Below are 25,418 nucleotides of genomic sequence, written 5' to 3'. Positions count from 1 at the left end.
ATTTACTTTTATAACAAACTACTTCTCGGGTATACCGAGCAAAACTGTTAATGTGTCGATCGTTAAAAACAACATTTTCGACCCTAAGCAATAAAATCCGACCGGGAAGTTAACAAGACCGATGCCGCCAGGATCGGATTACTTTTATGGCACTAGTTAAGTGTCTAAGTACCTAATTGGTGTTTTCGCTGACAACATTGAAAAAGTATCCACGCATATGGTTGAATTACATGTAAAAAATTCGATGGTTTTCAGATTTTTTATGTTCTAGGTATGGTTAAATAGAATGTGGCGCGAAAAATGTTATATAACGATATAACGAGTAATGCTTATAACGAGCAAATTCAGTCGATCCCATATTCCTCGTAATAACTAAGTTCGACTGTATATCTTCATCATAATTTGATATTTGTTTAGTCAATGTTTGTAGGAATAGATTAAACTATGAAGAAAATAAAGTGTATATAAACTGTGACATGTAACTTGAGATTACGGAACGGACACAATTCTCTCGAACTTATTATGTTTTGATCAAACTGGTTTCATCCGGTTCAAAGAGACATCATCAACTAAACACCAGAAAAAGGACAAAATCAGGCCTGATCATGTGGAATAAGTACTACATATTCTGTTTTATTTTAATTATCACAATGTAGTTCCACTAAGAATTGACAGTTTACACCATAAAAAAAACAGTGAAATGTCTATTTAGCAACCGCACTGTGGAACATTAATTTGTTGAGTGTCCATGAAGCGTGGGTTAAATTCCCGTATTTGTCAAAAATCATTTGTTTTGTTTTAATATGTGGCAGAGATATGGAGCAATGGCCTAATCCTAAAGGGTTAGGCGAATATTATTATTTATTTTAATTTCACAGAAATATCACTCGATATAAATATGCAGAAATGCCAATAAATTAGAGATTATCTGGATTTGAAAATATCTACAATATAGCAGTGGCAAAGGGTGGAGGTAGGATGCTAGGCCCTATAGCAGGGTTGGCGAACCTTTTTATGTATGCGTGCCAAAATTTCCCAAATGCTATTTTTCAACTCTCTGACGTGCCTTAAATTAAATTGTAAATTGTATTCTTAGTTCAATGAAAACAAATAAATATGACTGACAAAGTTTAGTCTGCACTATTTATGTTGAATTTTAACAGCCTACCTCCACCCCTCGCCACTGCAATACAGCTAATAACAATAAAATATCTTGCTTTACATTATGACGTTTTACAGTTATCTTTGACATACACTACAGCGAGATATTGTAAAGATTATTCTAATGTTTGGTCTGATGATCCGATTCTCTCGGCTTCCTCCACGGTATCAGGCAGTTTGCACCCCAAAGTCTCAGGCAAGAGAAGAGCACAGATGGTACTACCGAATGCAGTCACTCCAAAGAGGATCAGGGGCAGAGACTCCATGTACACTGACTGTAAAATAATAAAAAAATGTCAAGACAATTATTTATTATCATAGATTATATGATATTATATTTTACAAATCGATTATTCGACAAAAAATAATGTTATGAATAATAATTGTTCATTATAATAAATATTTTTTTTCACCAATTTTGTCAATCCTTGGTAGAAAGATTATAATAGGTTAATTTAATACAAAATATATATTTAATCCAAATATCACAACTGTTTTTGGTTGCTTATAGTGCCTGTGTGCCTGTACACGTGTATAGACTTACTTGCAGCAATAGTGTGTATTTTAAACTAGTACTATTTGACAGGTGGTGAAAATCGGTTAACCTCAAAATGGGTGTAGTTCGTTTTTTACCGGCAGGTTCACCACTATCGTTCTACTGTGCAAGCGCAGATATAAAACAAATCCCAATTGTCGCGTGAAAATTCAGAAGCTTCTGAACTTTTTTGATTCATGCATACAATCTTGCAACTTGCATGATAATACATGTTTACACATGCATTTTCTTGTTAAGGCTACGATAATAAATGTACTGTCAGCAGTAAATTCATGCACGTGTAAATGTGGTTGTAAATTAGGTTTAGAAAGACAGTGTTATATCAGTTGACAATGTTCTTCTAAACAGATAGAGCAGGTCCTGATCATCATTAAATAATGTGGACTAAGCACTATATATATTTTATTTTATTTAATTAATGAAACAATTCAAGAAGTGGTCAAGACCTTACGTTATGCATCACAGATCCGATTAATAAGATGGACATGTGAAAGCTACTCGCTATTGACCAAGACTGTGAAGGCTGTTTTGGTTTATGACTTAATGACGGTCAGGTCATAACTTTATTAGACCATATGTTGCATATGGATACCACACGAGGCCTCCATGAATCCCTGCTGCTCCGTTGTATACACTCTTTTCTGTTGAGCATTTCCTCCCCTAAGCCAGGAGGCCAGTTTTATAACACTGGTCTCTAACCCTTTGTCCCCTGCCGTTAACTAGAGCTGACGTTGCTTTGCTGGCAGTATGGCATCTCCCAATTTTTAGTATGAGCATTTTGTGTCCACTTGTGACCAACTGGCCGATGACCACCAGGCCATTAAACATAAGAAATACAATGCCCTGAATATCCTTAAATATTGCCAATATTGAATGTGCATTTCGTTCACGTGACAAACTTTAATGCATATTATAATACAGACGTAAATATTGAAAATAAGTTATTGCTTAACACATGCTTAAGTTTATCCTATATTTCTCCACACTCAAGAATCGCAGACGTTAAACCACTTCTCTTATTATTGTGTTCTCTGTTCATGATATGAGTTTACTATTGATGACTTACCAATAATGGCACAAATGGTGCAACCATTGCACCAAATCTTGCAACAGTGGAGGCAGTTCCAACGCCCCCACTCCTTATTATCGTAGGCAACAACTCAGCAGTGTGTACATACACCACACCAAATGCGGAAGTTATACCCATCTTTCCTAGGAGAAACAGAAAGGTAGAGGCCCAGGCAAGATCTGTAAAAAATGATTTAGAAATTAAAAGTAATAATAGATAATTAAATGAAGCATCTGTTTTCAAAAAGGGTCCATAATACAATATTGTAACAAATAACATTTTGTGTTTTTTAAGAATAAGTGGTTGGTTTTAACGTTAGTTTATTTTCCTATTATATTCAGTGATGACTGCGAAATCATAAAGTGCACGATCATTGTTTTTTAAATCTTTTTGAAAGTAAGCAGGGTTATGGTGAGGAGATGAATGATGAACTGAAGTATGATTGTTGAGAGCGGTTGCGTGTTTATCTGACGGATTAACAAGTGCAGTTTACCTAGGTACAATGATATAAGATAACAGTGAGGTAGATATTTTAACCCGAGGCATGATGATACAGAGTGACAGTAACTGTCACTGTATCAAACTGTTCTCTACCAAGGTAAAATGCGGAGTGAGATATTCATTCATTGTGAAAGGTTATTTATTGAGCCTCTCATGATTGAATAATGCTGACACACAATATCCCATGTCTTCAGTGAGAAATGCGTTTTAACATTATAAATATTAATGAACATTACTGAGGTAAAAGTTCTTATTTGCAATTGGTAGCGAGATATCCCAGGTCCTGTGGCTAGCTAGGGATGTTGGTAGGACCCGGGATTCACAAAAATTAATCAAACTGCTATCTGTTTCATGGTAGGATTAAATGAAACTCGTTTTATTTTGGTTGATTTATATTCTTAGATTATTCATGTTAGTTACACTTCCAAATGTTTTATGCTCGTAATTTTAGTTTCATTATTAATAATTATTATCGTTCACAACTTTTAATCTATGGCCTTTCACTCTGTATCCCATTTTTCACTTCCATGCTCGATTTTTATTTGTTTTACTCTCCGAGTCGTGAGGGCTGATGTTCCCTCTTTAAATGGCGACCCTAGACAGACTTTTTACATCGAGCAGTGTTGCTATCTTTTTTTTTTACTCATTATTAAATTCCTTTGGCTTTTGTCTCTTATATTCGGCAAATCACATTCTTCTCTGACATACTATTATTATAATGAGATACAATAATTCTTACGTGCTTAGTACATGTTGAACATTTTGACAGTTAATCAAGGAATTTTGGACGTACGTACGCCCATTGTTGACTAGGAGGTCAGGTGACATGGTTACACCTAATAATTACGTAATTTAGACTATCGGGAGAGGCCCAATAATCATGGGTGTAACAGTACCTAATTAGATTTGTGTGAAAATTGTATGCTAAAAATGAATGTACTAAATAATCTTATTTTTCGCCATCAACGTTTCTCACTAACCAATACAGCCTGTGAAAAAATATACATAAAAATAATTGCATAATTCGTATGTCACGGATTTTGCTGAAAATCCTTATTCTCACTGGGCTCATTGATCGCCACATCTTTTCTTAAGCACATTATTCAATACTTTTCGAATGATAATTACTGAAAATTTTATACAACTATCAAAGTAAAGATCGAATTTCACCTTGCTGAGTAAAACAAGCTTATTGGACTGACTAAACATTACTTTCGCATTTTTTCTCGCATTTGACTGGATATGAACATAATTACGTATTTATGTTTACGACTTTTTTTAAAGTTAAAAATAACAATTACATAATTTTCTATATTCAAATGAATCAAAATTATTGTCTTACTTTTACGAGGATTGTCTGGAAAAGTTCCCGAATTCACTTTGTCTTGGAAAAAAGTCTAGGGTCGCATTTCCATTGCCGCAATACCAATGATCATATTATTATATTTTCAAATTCTATTAGTTATTCTATTAGAATATTGACATCTATTTGTATCATTTTAATTAATCGATTTCTGTAAATCATTATGTTTTTAAGTTATAGATAGATCATATAAAATTTGTGTCTACACGTTTGTGCGTATTTTTTGTGTTATGTACTTATTAGTTTTTGAAAATAGACGCCTCATGTTTTCATACACTTTTCTCACAAATTTATTCCATGTGACTATCTGGAATAGTACATAACCGATACTATATTATGTTATTATGTTTTCGATTAATGTTTATCAATATTTAGCGTCATTCATCTGATTAAGTAGCTTTTACATGCGGATTGCATAGTTGATAGTGCGACACTCCGCACACTTGTGACATAACTTCACTCTACAGCAATGCCATATAGGTCACTCAAAACGATTTGAAACAAATGGCTAACAACCATTTCTGTAAAAGCATGTTAGAAACCTCTTCAGAAGTGTATCCATAGCGGATTGTAGTGACAATGAGAAAGAAAATAAGATGGCTTCACTTACTATAAGGTACAAATGCTGCTCCAAAGCAACTGATGGCGCACATGAAAAATGAAGCGGCTAGTGACCACCGTCTCCCAATTATATTCATTGCAATCCACGCCATTGTATATCCAGGAATTTCAACCTAAAAATAATAATATTGTTCAATTCAAAGAATTTGGACTAAGTATATATGTAATAAAATGAGTCATACTATTAAGAGTTTTAATAAATGAAGTAAGGTTAAGTTGGTAAACTGCACAGATATTGACATTGCTTTGTTGGCATTTCTAATTCTCAAAGTCAAACAATGGCTGCCACTTTTTGATATTCATTGTTTTTACACTATTCACTCACCCATACATATTATATAAACTATTCTATAGGATTTTTCAACTGAATAAAAATGCCAAAGTGATTATTATTAGTTGTAGCGGCGAAGGGTAGGCTGCGGAGTTTTTTAGGATTGGTTAGTTTTTAAAATTCAAAAATGTGGACGAATTTATATTTTAAATCATGTTTTATTTAAGTTTTTAATTTTCAATCAATTTTTCATGTGTACACTCATACAAGCTCACAGGTCATAACAACCACACTCAGTACTGTTGAATAGCTCCACAACCACACCTGACTTTTGTCATTCTATCATTTTGATATTCTACAGTGTCCACCATTTATAATCAATAGCTATGGTACATTAGGTAGCACCTATTATGCAGATAGGTATTTACTCACCAAGCAAACTAATATGAAGTTTAAATATTTGTTTCCACTCATATTTATTGAGTTCAATGACAGTCCATAGTATATAAATGCATTAGTTGCCCTGAAACATGAAAAATTACAATTAGACATGACGTAAGAAACATTATTTTATTACGCAGCCTTAAATTAATAGTGTTCGAAAATAATTTACCAAGTTGGTATTAATTAGTTTGTAAAACATTATGGTTCGAATTATACGTAAATTAATTATTTTAGTTAAATGGTTTGTGGTAAATTCCATTTCCAGCTCTGTAAAATACGGTATGTAATAGTAACATCATCCAAAGTTTATTAGCACTGTGCATCAATGCAATAAATAAGCCATAATTGACTTGCATCTGAAGAATAAAATGGTCCTCGTAATTATTTTATTCTTTCATAAAAAGATGAACATAGTTGAAAAAATAATTTGACTCCATTTGGAATAATGATGAATATTGTAAATACCAGAGTGTTGGAGCGGAACTCGGAACAGGAGCATGGAGCAGTGAAGCAATGGGGTTCTACCCGGAGCACTGAAAATTTGTAGTGGTCCACTCTAATGATCCACTCCGCTCCACTCACAAATCTTGTTTTAAAATCACCTATTTTTTAAATTTTTTAACATTTACCCGCAGTGGAGCTGGTGCGGAGCAACTCAAAAAAGAGTCTGCTCTAACCCTCTGGTAAATACGTCTTCATGTTTTTACATCATTATTATCTTATTCTACTAACATGTCTGCACGTGTTCGCTTAATACAATAAAATGAGTATTGTATATTGCACGTGGTTGACAAACCAGTTCTACCTGTGTATTGCGAATTTGCATTTATGTCTTTGGTATATTCTACTATCCTGTTCACTTTAATATTGGGATTTTCTATGTAAGTGTGTATCCTGTATAAATGAATGTTTTCCAACACGGTAAAAGACAGTATGTTGTAGTAGCAACTAGGCAAAGTTTGTTAGTAATTATGGATAATTTCAACTAACAAGGTATAATATCCGTGTATGGTGTGAACGAATACCAACGAGTACCACAGAATACAAGCCTTACAAATAGCTGCCTTGAGCATTCATGTTTTTAGACTTATCAACATATTCACGCCATACACGGATATATTCCATCTGTTTTTCTTAAACATCATACTATTGTAATTAGAATTTATTATGGTAGACTGGGTACGTAAAATTCTGTTGCATGGTGCTATTAAACTTTGGCAATATACGGTACCTATAAAAGTTATTATTACCATATGAAGAATATTAAAACAAATCTTCCGAGCATTATCCTAGACTTGAGTGATGCAATGAACATCGGCAGCAGACGTACACTTTCTGGAACCTCTTCATCATTATCTGATTCTTGTTCAGAGTAGTCTCCATTTTTTGGTTTAGAATTCTGAAAACAAAATTCTCATTTAAGGGAATTGTGAATAGAGCAACGTTCCCTGACAAACACAAATAAACATTTAATATATTCTAATACAAAATGTCAATGGGAAAATATTGTTTATGAACAAAAATATTCTGTTTGAACTAGGCTTTAAATTTTTTAGTTTAGACCAGTGATGTTTTCATGGCAGTCTTGAAAATACAAATTAGTGGTTTCTCCAATCTTGGAATCAACCCAGTTCTGTTTCTACTACATTATTTCCCTATTTGAAATGGATAAATGCATTTTTTTAAACTGTGTATAATGGCATAATTTTTGATATTTTATAGATACTTAAACGAATATTTTTACTATTATCTACCAAGCCATAGATAAGGCAGCATTGAATTGAATTTTAAAAACTAACAAACACTATCGACGTATTATTGTAGTCTTAGTTCAATGGGAACAAATACGTTTGACTGACAAAGTTTAATGTGCCCTATGTATGTTGGATCTTTAGCGTACCTCTACCCTTCGCCACTGATAATTACAAAATGTTGTTTAATCGATCAGATCCTAATCGAAATTCGCGATCCAGAAAATATGCGAACAACTCTTGTTGCAGTTCAAACATTCTAACATTTAGCTACCGAACTTCTGAATGCAAAAACAAAGACATGTGCTGATAACCTATATCTTAATCATATTAAACGTATAATTTTAAAATATTGTGGTGTAATGGTCGAATTTTAACAATATTTTATAATCTCAATGGCTTCGTCTAGCAAAGATGAGAAGTGGGATTAATATTATATTTTTAGGTAGTCTTCTTCAATCCAATTGGCTAAATTATATCTTACAATAACCAGCAATTCTCATTGAATCCCATTCGGAAAACATTTTAATAGAGTATTAAGACATCATAAGAAGAATATTATTTTATATGATTGAATTTTTTTAAATGCCCCTACATCACCAAGTTTCACGCAGTTGGAGTCTTGGAAGTTGGCAAGCACCATGTCGGAGAGAACAACATTGTTGACTCTTGCAGCTCTTCGAATGATTGCATAAGCTTTTTTATTTCTCTGCTTTGCCATAAGCCACCGCACAGATTCTGGAACTAACCTATAACAAATTAAAGATGACGGTTATGAATTATCATTTTTGCTTCTAGGCGGAGCATAACATAAGTTTCCAATCAGTGAAGGTTATATAATCATTTTTTTTTTCACGAATGATGATTGTTGATGAAGGTGGCAAATAATTGTTCTTTTTTTGCAAGCTTGTACATATACATGTGAAACAGAAAAGAAATGAATACATATAAAAATGATTATTTAATGGCTTTAAAAACACTGTGAGACACGTATTATTGCTATAATCGCTAGATAAATCTATTTCATTGATATGTGCGTCTCTGTTTGACCTCACCCCTAGCAACAATAAAAACATTAGTGACAGCCATTGATATACTACTGGATGAATCATATGCTTCTTAAAATGACGCCCGATTTTCAGCGACTCGGCCTTTGTTAAAACTTACTGAGTAAGCCCGGTCTAGCTTGCATCTTACTCTAACTAATAGTCAGCGCATGACGACTTGCTCTGTCTGTTGCGTTGGAGTTGCAGCCACCCTTAGGTTCACTATTCCAAGAACGCAAATTTAGTTTTACAGCCAGGGCAATACGGGTGAAATTCGGGAATCCATGTTAACGGTCTTAACGCATTATACCTACAAGGAAATATTATAAGACGATATTCGTTATATCTTTTGTGGTACATTTTTAAAATGACACTTGTATGGGAACTGCTCATCTAGTAGTATATCAATGGTGACAGCCGATTCGACAAAACATTGAGATAATTTTTCACCGTGTTGATGTTATTATGGTGTTATTACTAATCGTCAATTCACACTACGTAAATGAATAAATGGACATATGACAGGGTACTGGAGCTTATTAATGAGGTTTATTTACGTCCGCAGCTATGGAACGTCGAAGCTAAACTATATAATGATCCTATTATGAAAAGGCCAACTATCAAAGCTGCATAAAGGAACGTAAAATTTCACTAAATATCAAGTTTTGACATTCTTTTAAAGTTTTTAAATAAATAATTATCAATAACTAATTCCTGGTTTATATTACTTATTGTTTCAAATTTGTTTAAGTAGGACCCGATCCAAATCCTTCTTTCATTTGGGATTAGTTTATGCGATTATTTATATGGTGCAGAACATTGTCGGCCGTTGTTGCTTTATCTCTAGTCACGTGTATGCACAAAATACATCAGCCTCACTTGCCCGATACTGATGCCCTTAAAGGGGCCCGTAAACGATCATCAAAAATTGCACATTGCCGATACAATTGCCAAAAAAATGGTGCAACTCTTGCCTCGTTGCTGGGCAATGTATGACCTGATATCAGAGTGAGGCCAATGTATTTTGTGCGTACACGTGACTTGTGATAAAGCAACAACGTCCGGCATTGAAGTTTCTGCAGCATGTATCGTCCTAAATAATAACATAAACAAATCAAAAATAAAAGAAGGATTTCGATCCGGTCCTACTTAAAAAGATGTGAAACAATAAGGTTATATAAACCAGGAATTAGTTATTGATATTTATTTATTTAAAAACATTACAAGAATGTCAAAAATTTACTTTGAGAAGGTATTTATTAAATATAATTAGTATGAAGAAAAAGAAAGTAGATACAGTAGTTATAAATAAGGCAAGACCGATTACTACGATACTACCAATCACTCTTCAATTTTTGGCAACTGGACTCATACAGGAGTTAAATGTATTTATTCAGGATGTTCAAATCTTCAATTGCTCACATTGTTCCAGATCCAGATGTTTGTGCAACTTTGACAGTAAAGTTGGCGTTTTCATATTTGAATGATTATATACCTAGTTTGGCTGCCATGTTCCATAGCTCAGGACGTAAATAAACCTTATTAATAAGCTCCAATATCCTATCATTTCTCCATTTATTCATTGTATGTAGTGTGAATTGACGATTAGTATACACCATAATACTATTAATAACAACATGGCGAAAAAATTATAATAATGTATTGTCGAATCGGCTATCACTACGATGTTTTTGTTGTTGCACGGGGTGAGGTAGGCTGACGGCAGGTCAAACAAAGACACACATATGTAGCAGAGCGAGAAGGAAATAGATTTATCGAGGAATTATTGCTGTATTTTCGATTGCGTTTGATATTCCATATATCGACCAACCATGCTGCCAGAAAGCATGGGCAATAGATGGAAAGTTTCGGCAACGTAGACTACTGTTTTCGTGTTTTGGAGAACTATTAACCGCAACACAGTTATTGCCGTATCATATTTCCGTTAAAAGTTGCTCTTTTACGAGCCCCTTTATGTTATAATTTATATTTTTCAAATGTAAATTTGAACTTAGAATGTTTTTGTAAATTTACAGTAATTTACGGTGTTTTAGATTGCCAGTATACAGTATAAACCTACTAATTATGTTATTTCTTTGTTGCAGTTTAAAATTTATGTAAAATCTGTTCATATGTTAGTCTGTTAGAAATGTAGATGACAGAGCATGTACCATTTATAATGTCTTAACGTTATGAATATGGCCGTGATCATATAGTTGGTCATATCTACTATAAGGGTAGATGGATCAGTTTGCATTCATAGTTAATAGATACAACTAATAATATTATACATGTATGGCACAATGCAGACCAATAATATTCATATAAAAAGTAATAAGTAAGTTCGCATAGCATATACAATTAATGGAAAGAATCACAGTACAACGTGAATGCAGGCTAATTGGCGATTTGACTAATCGGTCTAGCGTGGCTTTGGACATCGCAATGCAACAAAAAAGGATTTGTAAGGGAATATAATATCGCAACTTTGACCAGAGCTCCAAGACCCAAGACATAAGACGCGTTGCGCCAATAAAAACTAAAGTGGGGAGTAAGATCATGTTAACGTAGGTGTTTCAAACAAAAAAAATCGATATTTTTTCGGTTCGGTTCCGATTTTGTTTGACAAAAATAGCGGTTTTTCCGGTTTTAGGTTCAGTTCCGGTTCGAAGCCTTGACTTTAACCATAATAATAATAACTGACTTTATAAATAAATTAATCGTAACATGAAGATAAAACTCAAACATTTATGTTAAAAAATTGTGTATGTAATGAATGTTCAAAAACTTTTTTTTAATGTTTATAAATAATTCGCAATAGTTGATTAGGTAGGCTAGGTGGCTATTTAAAACATTTCAAGATTACACATAATAATGATACAGTTTGTATGAATGGTGATTGCAAAAATAAATTATTTCAGATAAACACTATGTACATTTACAAATAGGTAATACTGGGTTACATATATTGTCATTAGAATGTCATAAAGTAATGTTACATATTATTTAAATAGTATATTCCCAAATGGCCTTATACATCAGTTCATATGTTAATAATAATTATTGAATGAAATATTATGCGATTGTATAATTAATTACCAGTAGTAAGCGACAAAGATAGCGGCAGGTGCCGATACAACGATCTGGATGGTCACCCAGTCTGGCCAAATCCAGGCCAGCAATCCGACAGCTGCCTCACCGACTGCGTAAAAGTAATTCAAGACGATCCCGCTCATTTCCCTTTTCCTTCTTCCAACCATCTCCACGCCTATATATAAAGAAAACAATTCATAATAGCGCCTGTACACGTGCATGGAATTACTGTCGGCAATCGTACTTATTTTAGTATCATGACAATAACTGTTTACCAGTGGCGAAGACTCCATACTAGGCGATTATTTAAAGCCTACCTTCTTAAGAAAAATATTTTTTAATTGCATATTGACATATTTATATACTTAATCACTTCATTATTTTATCTTATATAAAAATAGTTTATTTTGCCAACGAGAGATGTCGTATATGTAGGAATGTATTACAGCATTACACAGTTTACAAAACAACTGCAAAGGTATTAAAAAATATACCACAGCGCGCCGTAAATAAATAATAAACGCCGCGACATCTCGACGTAAATAAATCTCCGATTATGTGTGAAATAATTCTGATTTTTTTTCGTATGGACTTTACGTCTCGTAACCTCAGCAAGTCTGCTGATTTGTACGAAATAAGGTAAGCTCCTATCGCAGAGCCTGAATAATGAGTTTTTGAAGTTTCATTGAATTAGTGTGTCGTTGTCATTTACTAGTGTGTACCTATTCATTAGTAGTAAATATCGTACTATTCTCGTAAGTATACCTGACAAGTGTGCTCTTTTTATCAGATCTCCACAGCCTATCTCTTTCCAAAAGTCACCCTTCGCCACTGCTGTTTACACTTAAAAGTGCTGACTGTCTCTTCAATCTCATTCTTCAACAGTAAGCGAGACGCGAGGTTGTCATTTTATACTACTATCTGACAGGTCCTATTGAAAATCGGTTAAGATCAAAATCAGTAGGTAGTTCATTTTTTTACCGGCATGTTCGCCCCTATTACACTACTGCGTAGACGGATCGAAAATAATCTTACTTGCGCGTAATAAATCATCACAATTTGGAAGCTTCCAAACTTGTTGATTGATGCATGCAATCTTGCCAACTGCAGGATAATACCTACATGTTTCCCCATTCATTTTCTTACTGTGCAAGGTTAATCTATGCACGTGTAAACGGGGTATATATGCAAACAGTTCTGGTATAATATTCTTTCATGTGTAGTTATGGGTGGGGGGGAGACGGTAATATTTTCTTATTGATTTTTTAAGGAGGATTAATAAATTCCAACAGGAGCCACTGACATTTACCGTCCCTACACTTCTCATTAGTTTAACCGCGGACCCCCATATTGTTCCCAGTACATTCCCCATCACTAGATACTCCGCACTTTGAGTATACCGGTGAAGATCTGGCCTGCAGCAACATGTGCTCATTTACGAGTTATTGAGACCTGTTGCAACCGTAAGTGGTTGTCGAGTGCGCGTGGCATAACAGTAATAATTTTTAGGATCGTTAATGTCGTAGAATGCGGAGAGAAGAGGGACCAACCCGTTGACAGGGTTATTCGGCAACCAAATCATTCGAGTCCCAATTCGCAGTCATGAGGTCCTGACTTTGTAATGTAATATCAGTTAGGTACTTTTGATAGATAGATAAAAATCCATTACATTTGAAGGCTGCCAGAGTGTGTACATATTAGAGGTGAGTTGGAAATACTGTCACCAGTTTGTGTACTCAAGTTTCGGATGAAACTACCCATACTAAGTATTTGTGGCCCAATAAACTTATTCCAAAAAACTTGTGATGATATCATTGCGAGTCGCTGTTCTGTGCACTCGCCAGTTGGTAGACTATCAACACTATTGACATTAAATGCGCACGAACGAAATAGCACTTGAATATAGGTATATTTTAATTTATTAGTCTATTGCGTTCGAATGTATGAATAATAATAGGTCATAAATTTTGTGTCGCAGCACAGTGGTGAGATGACGCACAGGCTTAGGGTATTTATATACCGCTCAAACCATGTTTAAAATTAAAAAAAATCACTGTTATTCATTTTTGTTAACAATAATATTGTAACCTAACAGAAAAACAACTCATAAATTTAAAATTTTATAATAAATGGGACTTTTCCACAAGTAGACGACGAGCTCAGCGTATTTTTAGCGTTTATATTGAAGCCGATACACAGTCTGAGTTCCCTGAGCCGATAAGTATTTTAAAATACTAATAATAATATGGAGTTGGTTTTAGTTTCAGTTGAAGTATGAAACTTTTGTCGCATACGCACGCCAAACGATCTATATAGTATTCCAAATACTAGTAAGTATTTTGGAACAAGTTTATTTACTAAGTATTCTTTTATACTGGTAGTAAATATACTTAGTCTTCAAAATCGACCATTTTTTCTCATCTCTAGTACATATTTATTTATAAATTATTTAGAAGTTGTTTAAGGCAACTATAATAATGTAACACATAATATACATAATAATATGTTATTTTCGTTACTGACATGTTAATAGTATTATTATTATGATGTTGGCTACTTACCAATTATAAATGCCAATGGGTAAACGCCAGAGGCGCCGAGGGCGTTCATGAAGGCAAAAACGCAAAACGTGATGTAATCCTTGGCCAGACCTTGCGCCACCCCTGTCACGGCCATAAGCAAAATGCAAAAGATAAAAATCAATTTTCTGCCGAATCTGGAAATTTAAAGAGCGTGGAGATTGTAGGTACTTAGGTAGGTGAAACTAGCATTATCTAGCGACGGCCTGAAAATTAATGCGAATAAGACCAACGTTATTAAAATGGCACTTGTTTCGTTCAGAAATGAGGGGATAAAAGATAGTTTAAGGTGATGCCTTTACTGAGCCCTTTTTAAAGAGGCACCTAGTGGAAAAATACGAAGCTTGCAATTTGAGACATTTTTTTGATAATTTAAAATTTCAACTGTATTAATTAATAAATATGTATCTGAAAACATTAAAAAGATTTTTTTTTAAGTCAAGATAAACCTATAACCAATAAGAATGTACCAATATGACTTTCGCCCTTCAGTGTTGCAGGTTGCTATTTCTTTATTACTATGGCTAATCATCAATACTATGGTTGCAGGTCGTATTTTTATGAAATTAAGATTTTAATGCCAATGTGTGTACAGAATTGTGCTGTTTTTTGTGTATCATAGATTTTGTCATAATATGTATATAACAAAATATGTATAATATAATATATGTATAAAAATATGTAACAAAATAAATAGATATTTTAATGTGTAGAAATAGCTTAATTTGAGAAAATCATTTTTAACTCTACGTTAAATTACTTATTCAAATCATTGAATATAACGCAATATCAAAAACTTAATTATTAAGTACATAAATAATGTAAAAGAAATAATGAAAGATAAAACAATTAAATTTTAAGCAAGTGTATTTTGAAAACTGTGATTTATTTCAAAACCGATTATATCAGATGCAACCAAACTGACTTAAACACTTGTACCTCGAAACTATAGAATATTTATGGTTATCAGTGAGTATCTTCAACAATACCATTGCTATTCATCTACAACTAGATTTGGGTATTTCCCGAGAAAATCTCAATCTCGAGATTCGGGATTTCCCGAAATGATAAAATTTTGAATTCTCGAGATTCGGGATTTCCAGAAAAGAATTCTCGAGATATCGGAAAATTTAAATAAAACCTGTAAAAAATCTAAAATCAGTGTAAAAACAGACAAATTCCAAAAAAATATGATTTTTTTTATTTATGTAAGAAGAAAAACAAAATAGAAGTAGGAAAACAAAAATAATTCCAAACATTACTTATTAAAATAGAATTTCAAAAAACACAGACTGTCAATCGCTGCGTTTGACAATCGCGTACGCTTTTGAGACACAAAATTCCCTGATGTTGAAAAAAATGCGCTCATTTTGAGTCGAAGTTGGCTTAATTGTGTTAAATGCTCCGACCAGTCTTTGAACGTTTTGTGTTTTCTGTCCACTTTTGTTCATATAGAAAATCGTTTTTTCAATTAATATTTTATAATAAAGAAATCCCGAATCCCGAGAAAAGATTCTCGAGATACGGGATGATAAATCTCGTAAATTTCTCGAGAATTCCCGTCGGGAAAATCCCGAAACCCAACTCTATCTACAACTTGGTGTTTATATGCTACGTCTTGGAAGGGTTAAGGATAGAAAATTAAATTGAATTTTACCTATCTGCTAGAAATCCAAATGCACCAGAACCGCAGACGATTCCAGCAAAATGCAGCGTTCCAACTAGTGACAACTTCCATTGATTTTCGAAGCATGTAATATCCCACTAGAAAAAATATTCACCCTTCAATTAGGTACATAAATAAAATGAAAGCGGTTACTCATCCCCTATTAGGGTAGATACCATAGAGGTGTAGAGACACTAGGCGAAAAACGAGATTGATACGGCTCGAAAAACATGTCCGCCATCGGCACACAATAATATTTTTAATACAATTCTCATTTTGAGAACACACAGTCGTATTTTTTATATCGGATTTTACCACTACCCTTCAATCATCTGCATGGCCCCCACAAGGGGGGGAGGGGCTGACAGGGCCCTAGCCTGGGGGCCCGGCGAGGCGAGTTGACAAGATAAGTGAGATAAAAACACATCACAAATTTGCTTCACTAGTAAAAAAAAAAATCACCTGCGGCTTTCCTTCAATACTTAATATTATTACCTATTTAAAATTATTTGGTTGTACGACACAATTTTTAATTGTGTATCAATATTTGACAACTCCAACAATTCAAACGGATGTATTAAAATATACAAAAAAAACACAAAATACCTATACACATTCATTTTACCGCATACCTACACCATTTGGAAAACGCTACTGAAGAGCATCACACTGCCTTTGCCCTAAGCGATAGGTAGGGGGGCCCGCCAAAGATACTATCCTGGGGGCCCGCTTCAGGATGTGGGGTCCATCATCATCTGATAACTACCAGGGTCTATAAAATTATCTTTGTTGTCGCCACTGTGCAATCGGCGGTATTAGGCACCAAGGTGAAAATTACTAATAAATTTGGAGTAGGTACAATAGCATTGCAGGCTATGTGTTATATTATGATGAATGAAATCCTACGTAGAAAAAAACAGACGACTTGAAATTTCCAATGAGTCACGATTTGCCAATGTTTTATAAGGGCGACCTGGCTCTATGCGAGAGGTAAACTATGGTTAGTCCTTATTGCCCAATCACAAATGGTTTATCTCTAAGCGTGTCATGCAGTTATCTTCTGTACCAAATTGAACGTTGGACCTGGCTCGGCCATTTGATACGGATACCAGAAGAGAACTTCAACCTAAATTGCCTGTTATTCAAGCCAAGCGGATTCCGGTGTCCAGGAAGGCCGCTAAATACTATTTATAGCTGTGTTTCTCAACCGGTGATCCGTAAAAAATTTCTGGTGTTCCCGAAAAATTCTAATAAAATCTTCAAAACCCGTGCACCTTGCAAAATGTTTGTCTCTGGGAAGAGTATTTATTGACTAGTCTCGCATCCCTTGCTAATAGTGTCTGATAAGCCTGAGACATAATGAAACTTGTGATTCAGAAGAATGAGGATCCTGAGGATCCGACCACGACGGTAGAATGGCGGGTAAATACCTTTGCAGATTATATAGGTATATGGGTTTCATACGTACATCAGTCACAATAGTTCTCTCTACAGAACTGTATATCCATGACTGGCACTGAAGAGTTGCGTTTGAAAAGTCTCCGATAGCGCAGGTGTCCAGCGTGTCACTGACTCGTTGATACATCAGGCATTGTGACGGACGGAAGTCCTGGCCAGGTTTCAGCGTATCGATCGGAGGAATGGCAGCTGAAACCCACGTGGCTCCAAAGTCTCCAACGGAATCTGTATCGTCGCAACCGGGTACGCGGCATCTGCGCAGAAAATAAAACAAAATGTTTCACTACAATAGAGGAATTATAACATTCTAATTGCATACTTATTTGCTTGCTTAGGTGGATTATATTTTCAATTCAATTCAAATCATTTTTTTTTTAATTTTACATATCGTGGACATTACAAATTATAAGTTTAAGACGTTCACAACGTGACATGAAACAGTATTATAAAGAAGAAAGAAAAAGAAAAGTAATAAAAGGAATAAAAATGAAAATATAAAAAGAGAACATACTAATATAAACATACAAACGCAATGAAAATACAATTATACATCTATAGTGGTTTAAAGAAGTACACCGAGCTTGCTAAGGAGACCCTATTTTGAGAATTTATAAAATAACGTCCACCTAAACTCACCCTCACGCAAGTGGAATATATCAACATCCGAAGCAATTTGGTTGAACATAGTTATCGCCCTCCCAATTGCCATTACCAGTGGCAGGTTCTGCACCTTGAGAGAACAAACAACTGATGCTCTCTATTTCTAAGATAGTTATCAGGGACACACAGGTCAACACTGCCCAGAATGGCAGAGTTCTCATTTATACCTCGAATAAGTCGAAAAAAATACGTAGCTAAATAAAAATCTTTTCTAAATTGCAGACTGCAGTATGTAAGCATACCTAAGAGAAAGTCAGTTGGATAAAGCCACGGATAGTATCCATACGACCTCAAGTAAAGGAGTCTTAAGAATTTCTTCTGAACCCTCTCGACCATAAGGCCATACTTCAACTGATGCGGTGCTCAAACAATAGACCCACTCTCAAGCCTGCTTCGAACTAAAGACTTAAGCAAAAGTTTTAATACCGTAACATCCGACAAGACCCGGGAAGTACCCATAACGAAGCCCAACATCTTCAGCGCCTTACTACAAATGGTAACCACAATGGACACCACAAGGCCTTCCTGGGATATTCTCCCAAGTCATACCAACATCCCGTACCTCAGTTACACATACCCTACGTGTGGTGTTTATCGGAATTCCAGGATGCCGGTATTCGACTGAATTGAAGAAAAGGTTAACAGTCTTTTGAGGCAACCGTAGTAGGTCGCAGCCTCACCTTAGATGTGATGAGAGATTGTATGGTCCAGTCTCTTATCTGGTCGATTCTGGAAAAGTCATAATATCAGTAACCGCTGCAAGCATCTGTTCTTGAAATTCAGCGTAAGGCCTTCGCAAAGTAATACTGTATAACTGGCTACCGTAAAGCAGTACCACCAGAATGAAAACGATCAGCAAGTAAGCAAATAAACGTAACTATTAAAATCTATAATTATATTATAGCAATCAGTTATAGAATTATTGAGAATATTTGCCATGAATGTTTTCTTTTTCGAAATATTTTAATTCATCGCGACAATTCTGTAAGTATATTTGAGGGATTTTGTTTTATTATTATTTAACTTTTGTTGGTTTCAGTCAATATAATATATGCGTCAGCATTAATCTTATACACCAAATTGAATTACACCTAGAAATGAAAAATAACATTAAATTTCATTTTACAAAAACATAAACATGTATGCTTTCTGAATACCGAAAATACCGGTTTTTATTAATTTTTGAAACCGGTATTGTGGTATCGATTTATAAATAAATACCGGTATTGCAATCCCTAGTTACAGTCTATTCCGTTTAGTTGGATTTTACTATTTTTACTAGAGAGTTTATCGTTCGTATACTTAGCTGTCTTTACAAAGCACCATCGTTGTCACCGCGTAGGTGGGTAAGTATAGATTTTTTACTCCACGAAAGCGTATCCCCTTCCCGCTATCTTTTTACTACTATGCATAGAACCTAGCAGAATGGCAGTGCACCTTTACGAAATATAAAATCTACACCTTTCTGTGTGGATAGGTAACTACAACACGGGAAATTGCCTAGAACTGCGTTGTTTACTAATTATTAATTATTGTAGTCACATTACCTTTTATATTTCATGCAACAAAATGGAATCCCATAAATACTTTAATGGAAAATAATTATAAAATAAAAAGAATTTTTTATATATCACGTTTTTTAATTTTCTGTTGAATCATATAAACTTGACAATTCTATGTATTAATGAATATAAAATACTGAAATGTCATTTTGACATTTCATATTGATTTCCATAGTAACGCACGTATATATTAATAATTTAGTTGCTAGGACCCACTTAGCAACCAATTTAATAGTGAGTAGTAAATATTACTTTTAACGAATTTTTTTTCGAAACATACAAAACAGAATTAACTGAAAATGAATTCAATTCTGCCTAAAGATGGCCAAAAGTATTAAAAAAATGCATTCCCATCGTGTTCTGATATATTCTAAAAGTTTCAAATGTCTAGCTAGTCGGGAAGTTAGTTAAAAATCGATTGCAAGATTTTTACTGGATAAACAACCACCGGACAAACAAGAATACGAGCTAAGAAAAACGTGTTAAAATGCGCCGCAGTCCAAATGTCTTTCTTTTGCTTTGCTTTTCTTCTTAAGTTTAGATTCTTCAAGAATATCCTTAAATTTCGGTAAATTTTACTCTATATTATGATAGGTGTTGAACCACATTTTTTCCGGCTAAATTTACGTAAAATATGACAAACATAGTAATTATAGTACTTTTGGAGAATTTAAGTAGGAAGTATGATTTTTTTCAGAAAAATATTATTGTTACCCAGTTTACGTAAAATGTACTACAATTGGGTGAATAAAGATGGCAACACTGAGTCATATCACATCGTTATATTACGTTGTTTATATTCATTAACTACGTACTAAGTTAAGTACACACGTTTAATCTAACTACATATAATTATAACTCTTTTACATGATATTCTTTTATTATTTCATAACAGCAACTGGCACATTACTGAGTTAAATGATACTACATATAGGGACTGGCGACGCTTAATAATTAGATATCAATCATGTAATAATAAAATTGGAGCAAGATAGTTAACTATGTAAATATTGTGTAGCTAGATTTCAAAATCAGCGAAGTCCATCTTTAGGTATTTTTGACTTTTTTGTGAATTGCTAAAGAACTACCTACTGCTTTCTAACATTTCTGCATTATCTAAATGTGGAACTTATTAATTTTAAATATTCTATAATCGAAATAATATAAACTTTCACCCTCGTGACTATGTACTTGAGAAAACAAAAAGCTGGTTTTCTCCGATTCATCCATTATGGACTTGGCTGATTTTGAAATCTAGAGACACATATGTAAGAGAATTATTTCGCTTTAATGATAACTAAGTAGCCATTGCCAATCATATGTCGTGCAACTTAATATCATATCAATCAACATCTTATATCAGGGGCTGCAAACATTTCGATGCGTATATGCAAAAAAATAAACATTTGTAATGATGGTTGGCGTGCCAACAGATTAAAAAAATAATATAAAAAGCATTTTAGTTTTGAACTAACGCCTTTACCCCAAAGAAATAATCTATTTGAGTATAGTGTTTTTCGTTTTACCGAAATGAGAACCCACGTTTTAAACTACTTTTTCTCTTATATTATGTAAAATTATTGGATTGTTTTGATCCAATAATTTTACATAATATAATATATATTTAAAACCTGGGTTCTCATTTCACTAAAACCAAAAAAACTGTCTTTTTACTTGTCAAACCCACTTCACTTCGCCCGGTTTTTTAACAGAAAGTCATTTTGCCACCAAAATATCCATCAATATGAAGTCTTATAGACCTTATGTAATGCACGACGATAGTGTTTATTTTTATTTATATTGAAGTAACACCCTTTTCATACTAAACAATACAATAAATCACTATTTTTTTATATGGACGAAGTTACGGCGCGATTCCCTAACTTCGCCTAGTGTGTTTTAGTAGGTCCAGTACAAAATTATTGTCTATGGATACTCACGAAATCCATTAAAAAATGACCTCAAGCAAATGTAGGTCTCATCCCAGAAACAATTGGACATATTTTAAAGAAACATCTACTTAGGTGAAGATAGGAATCACTTCAATGACTGTTTCGTACAACCTACCAGTTTACGTTAAGGCTGCCAAAACCCAAAGCATTATAGTATCATTTTTATGTATTGATTAAGATAGTACATTTTTAATAAAGGAAATATGAGAGAAAGTGTTAACTGGTGATTCAAAGTGATGAATAATTTTTAGTCTAAAAACCATAAAAATAAAAAAAAAGCATCTATTTCAAGAAAAGCATTTTTTGTGACAACCCTAAAGCCAGGGGAAGTTTAGGAACAAGTAGTTCACAAAACATTGCATATTTAAATAATTGATGTTTTAATATAAATATCGGAAATCGCACATTACATTTGGCAAGCAGACTATATCACTGTATTATAGTAAAAATATGAAGAACCTACCTCTACAAGAATCGTAGAAATCAGCAAAAGTTTAGAGGTATTCCAAAAAAATCTCTTCAAACCGGACTCGAAAAAACGTTACTAACACAAACACGGCGAAAATAATGGCAAATTGAAAATTTTGTGTTGAAAGGACGAATATTATTTATATTATTTTTTTTCGACTTATACGAGGTATAAATGAGAACTCTGCCATTCTGGGCAGTGTTGACCTGTGTGTCCCTGATAACTATCTTAGGAATAGAGATCATCAGTTGTTTATTCTCCCAAGGTGCAGAACCAACTTGCCACTGGTAATGCCAATTGGGAGGGCGATAACTATGTTCAACGAAATTGCTTCGGGTGTTGATATATTCCACCTACGTGAGAATGAGTTTAGGTGGACGTTGTTTTATAAATTCTTAAAATAGGGTCTGCTTAACTCATCCGGTGTACTTCCTTGTACCTATCTAATTTATCTACTGATCTATCTCCTGTTTATGTAATACTGTTATATTTATATATCTTTGTTTCTAAATGTCATGTTGTGAACGTCTTAATCTTATAATTTGTAATGTCCACAATATGTTAAAAAATAAATAAATTGAAATAAATTGAATGATTATCTTTAAAATCGCCTTAGTGGCTTAAAGTGGTGCAATAGTAAAAACATGAGTTTCTAGTGTTTAATTGATGTATTGAAGTGATTCTCTTCAATTCTTTTGACAGATCGCACATACAAAAACTCGTTTTTTAGTAGTTTCTTCCAAAACGTCTTTTCTCCTGCGATCAGCTGTTCCGCCTAACATTGGACATGTATGGCGTTAGAGCCTTATAAAATGTTTCTTCTGATCAGCTTTTCACTGAAAATATATATGCGAATATGCGTCCAGAATACCACTTTTGTTGGGTGCTCCGTCCGGTTGAGGTTCTACAATTCTTTCAGGTGTCTGGAGAATTTCCACATGTGCCATAGGTTCGCGACCACTGTCCTATATGATTACAGTATTTACGATTAAATAATAAACATTTATATTATTGTGATTGATTGTCAATCATACGTAATTAGGAAAATTGGTTTATTTACATACACTTAGCTCCAGTGGCGCACCCAGGATTTAATATTGGAGGGGGGCCCAAGGAGGATAATGTAAATTAGTCCCATAGGATCTTTTTCTTCTTCACAGCCTAATTTCTCGTTTATCGGCCTTTTGTCTATTGCACTCGGTGTACCTACACCATGGTCCCCACATCCTGAAACGGGCCCTCAGGCTTGGATATTTGGCGGGCCCCCTACCTACCGCCTAGATTAAAGGCAGTGTGAAACACTACATTAACGTTTTTCAAATTGTGTTTTAGTTCAAATTAAGGGTACTCATACAGTGAATTATTGGCGATTTTTAAAACATCTACTTAATAATGGAGCTGTCGAGTATCGACACATAATAATTAAAAAATATATTGCACAATTACATAATTGAAAATGTTCATGGCCATGAAGTATAATAGCGCCGCAGGCGACTTTTTTTTTGCTATTAAAGCTAATTTATGATGTGCGATTATCTCACTTATATGGTCAACCCGACACGCCGGGCCCCCCACAGCCCGGGCCCCCAGGCTAGAGCCCTGTCAGCCCTCCCCAGCCATGACCTACACCACTCCGGAATTTGGGTGGACACCGAGAATTTTTTGACAGTTCCATTAGGGATTGGGTTTCTAAAAAAACCTGACATTAGTGTTTCGAAATTTTTGTGTTAGAAATTACAATCTAAGAAATTTTTCTAAAAAGGGTGCTGGAGAATTAGAAATCATTTTTTTGCCGTGTTTTTATTTGTCTAAGCCCAAAGGTATGGTTTATCGGCTTTCAATTTCAATGTTTAAAATCATTCTGATAATTTTGGGGGGTGCCAGGGCCCCTTGCCCCCCCTGGATGCGCCACTGCTTAGCTCATACCATCGTAGTAGATTTTTGGGTGCCCACAGTGTCTCCTTCTTCCTTCTTTGTCGCGTCTTTGAAACGTCAAGAAAAGAAGGAAGAAGGACACACGGTGGAAACCCTAAAATCTACTACGATAAAAAACAACCGTGAAAGCCTCAAACATTATAGTATTAGCTCATACCTACATGCAGGGGTATCCAATTCGTGGTACGAATTTCACATTTGTTACTATTTTTAAGTAATATGTATTTGATGATGTAAGTTATTTCATTCGAAAACAAATTATCCCTTTTTGCTCAAAATTTGGAAAGAGTATCTTCCATTCACTTTCTAAGCCTGCTGAAACATCACCAAGAACATAATTCTGAAATTGACATTTGCTATTTCAAAACAATAAATTGAAATATTAGGGAAGCTCTTCTCAACAGGTTTCAGGAATTCAGAAACAGCAAAGCGACGTTAGTCTCTGTTAAAAAAAAACCTATTAATGCTACGGTAAGAGAATTATTTTTTTCTTCCTTTAATGTTGAAGTTGATAACTTTGAAATGCAATTGCTGGATTAAAAAAAAATAAAGAATTATGGAGCTCTAAATTTGAACGTATCTGTGCTGGGCCACTGGGCTAGGTTATTCATTGAAAAATGTGAATGATGACACCAACAGTCAACTTTGTCAACGATTTTCACATGGTTTAATTTAAAGTGACTTTCAATAGCAAACTATTTTTCTTTAAATATACATTTATTTTAATCACTTGGTATATTTAACTAAAAAATGACAACATTGCAAAAATGTGAGTTATGGCTATATACGACTTATATCGTCTAATATGCACATTTTAAGCATAGGCAGAAGGAGAAAAAATTAAAATTTACTAAAATATTGAAATCTTTAACAGTAAATAAACATAGTTTAGGTAATAATATTATTTTAAATTATACTCAATCAGAAAAAATATTTATGAAGGACGGAAACAAAAGTTCAGTAGCGCTAAAGAAATGTGTAGCAGACTTTCACTAACTTCTAATCCAAAATTTACTGATTTTAGTTACTTATGAATTCTTTTTATCATATTATTTAAGTACTCGTAATTTAATTTACTGACATGTTATTATCATAATATTGGAGGAGTTAATCGTCTGAGAATTTTATATACGGACGGTTATTTAAATGGGGGATTTTGTCAAGCTTGGGGGTACGTGTCCTGTCACCAGCTGGAACGAATACAGCAGAGATTAATTGAGGCGGTCAGAGCAGAAGTGGCGTAACCCACAAAAATGTCTAA

General features: G+C 34.1%; 2 protein-coding genes across 2 annotated transcripts in view; both read right to left on the bottom strand.

The window, feature by feature from the left end:
• LOC147079534 (uncharacterized) overlaps positions 1 to 25,418 on the bottom strand; it is a 107,380-nt gene that overhangs the window by 57,428 nt on the left and 24,534 nt on the right. The window lies entirely within an intron of this gene.
• Positions 1,171 to 25,418, bottom strand: part of LOC147079535 (organic cation transporter protein) — a 41,846-nt gene continuing 17,598 nt past the window's right edge. The window contains exons 2-11 of the mRNA XM_085941857.1: positions 17,590 to 17,833; positions 16,113 to 16,219; positions 14,438 to 14,592; positions 11,883 to 12,051; positions 8,333 to 8,486; positions 7,237 to 7,385; positions 5,975 to 6,065; positions 5,261 to 5,384; positions 2,784 to 2,965; positions 1,171 to 1,436 (exon numbers count right to left, since the gene is read on the bottom strand). Of these exons, the coding sequence (XP_085797983.1) occupies positions 1,278 to 1,436; positions 2,784 to 2,965; positions 5,261 to 5,384; positions 5,975 to 6,065; positions 7,237 to 7,385; positions 8,333 to 8,486; positions 11,883 to 12,051; positions 14,438 to 14,592; positions 16,113 to 16,219; positions 17,590 to 17,833 (1,534 nt within the window). The 3' untranslated portion in view covers positions 1,171 to 1,277. The remainder of the gene's footprint in view (positions 1,437 to 2,783; positions 2,966 to 5,260; positions 5,385 to 5,974; positions 6,066 to 7,236; positions 7,386 to 8,332; positions 8,487 to 11,882; positions 12,052 to 14,437; positions 14,593 to 16,112; positions 16,220 to 17,589; positions 17,834 to 25,418) is intronic.

Source organism: Rhyacophila brunnea, unplaced genomic scaffold (assembly GCF_057557595.1).
Source record: "Rhyacophila brunnea isolate RB1 unplaced genomic scaffold, BYU_Rbru_1.0 scaffold_1, whole genome shotgun sequence".
Classification (NCBI taxonomy): domain Eukaryota; kingdom Metazoa; phylum Arthropoda; class Insecta; order Trichoptera; family Rhyacophilidae; genus Rhyacophila; species Rhyacophila brunnea.
Note: the sequence above shows the minus strand (reverse complement) of the source record. Positions and strands in the feature narration are given on the sequence as shown.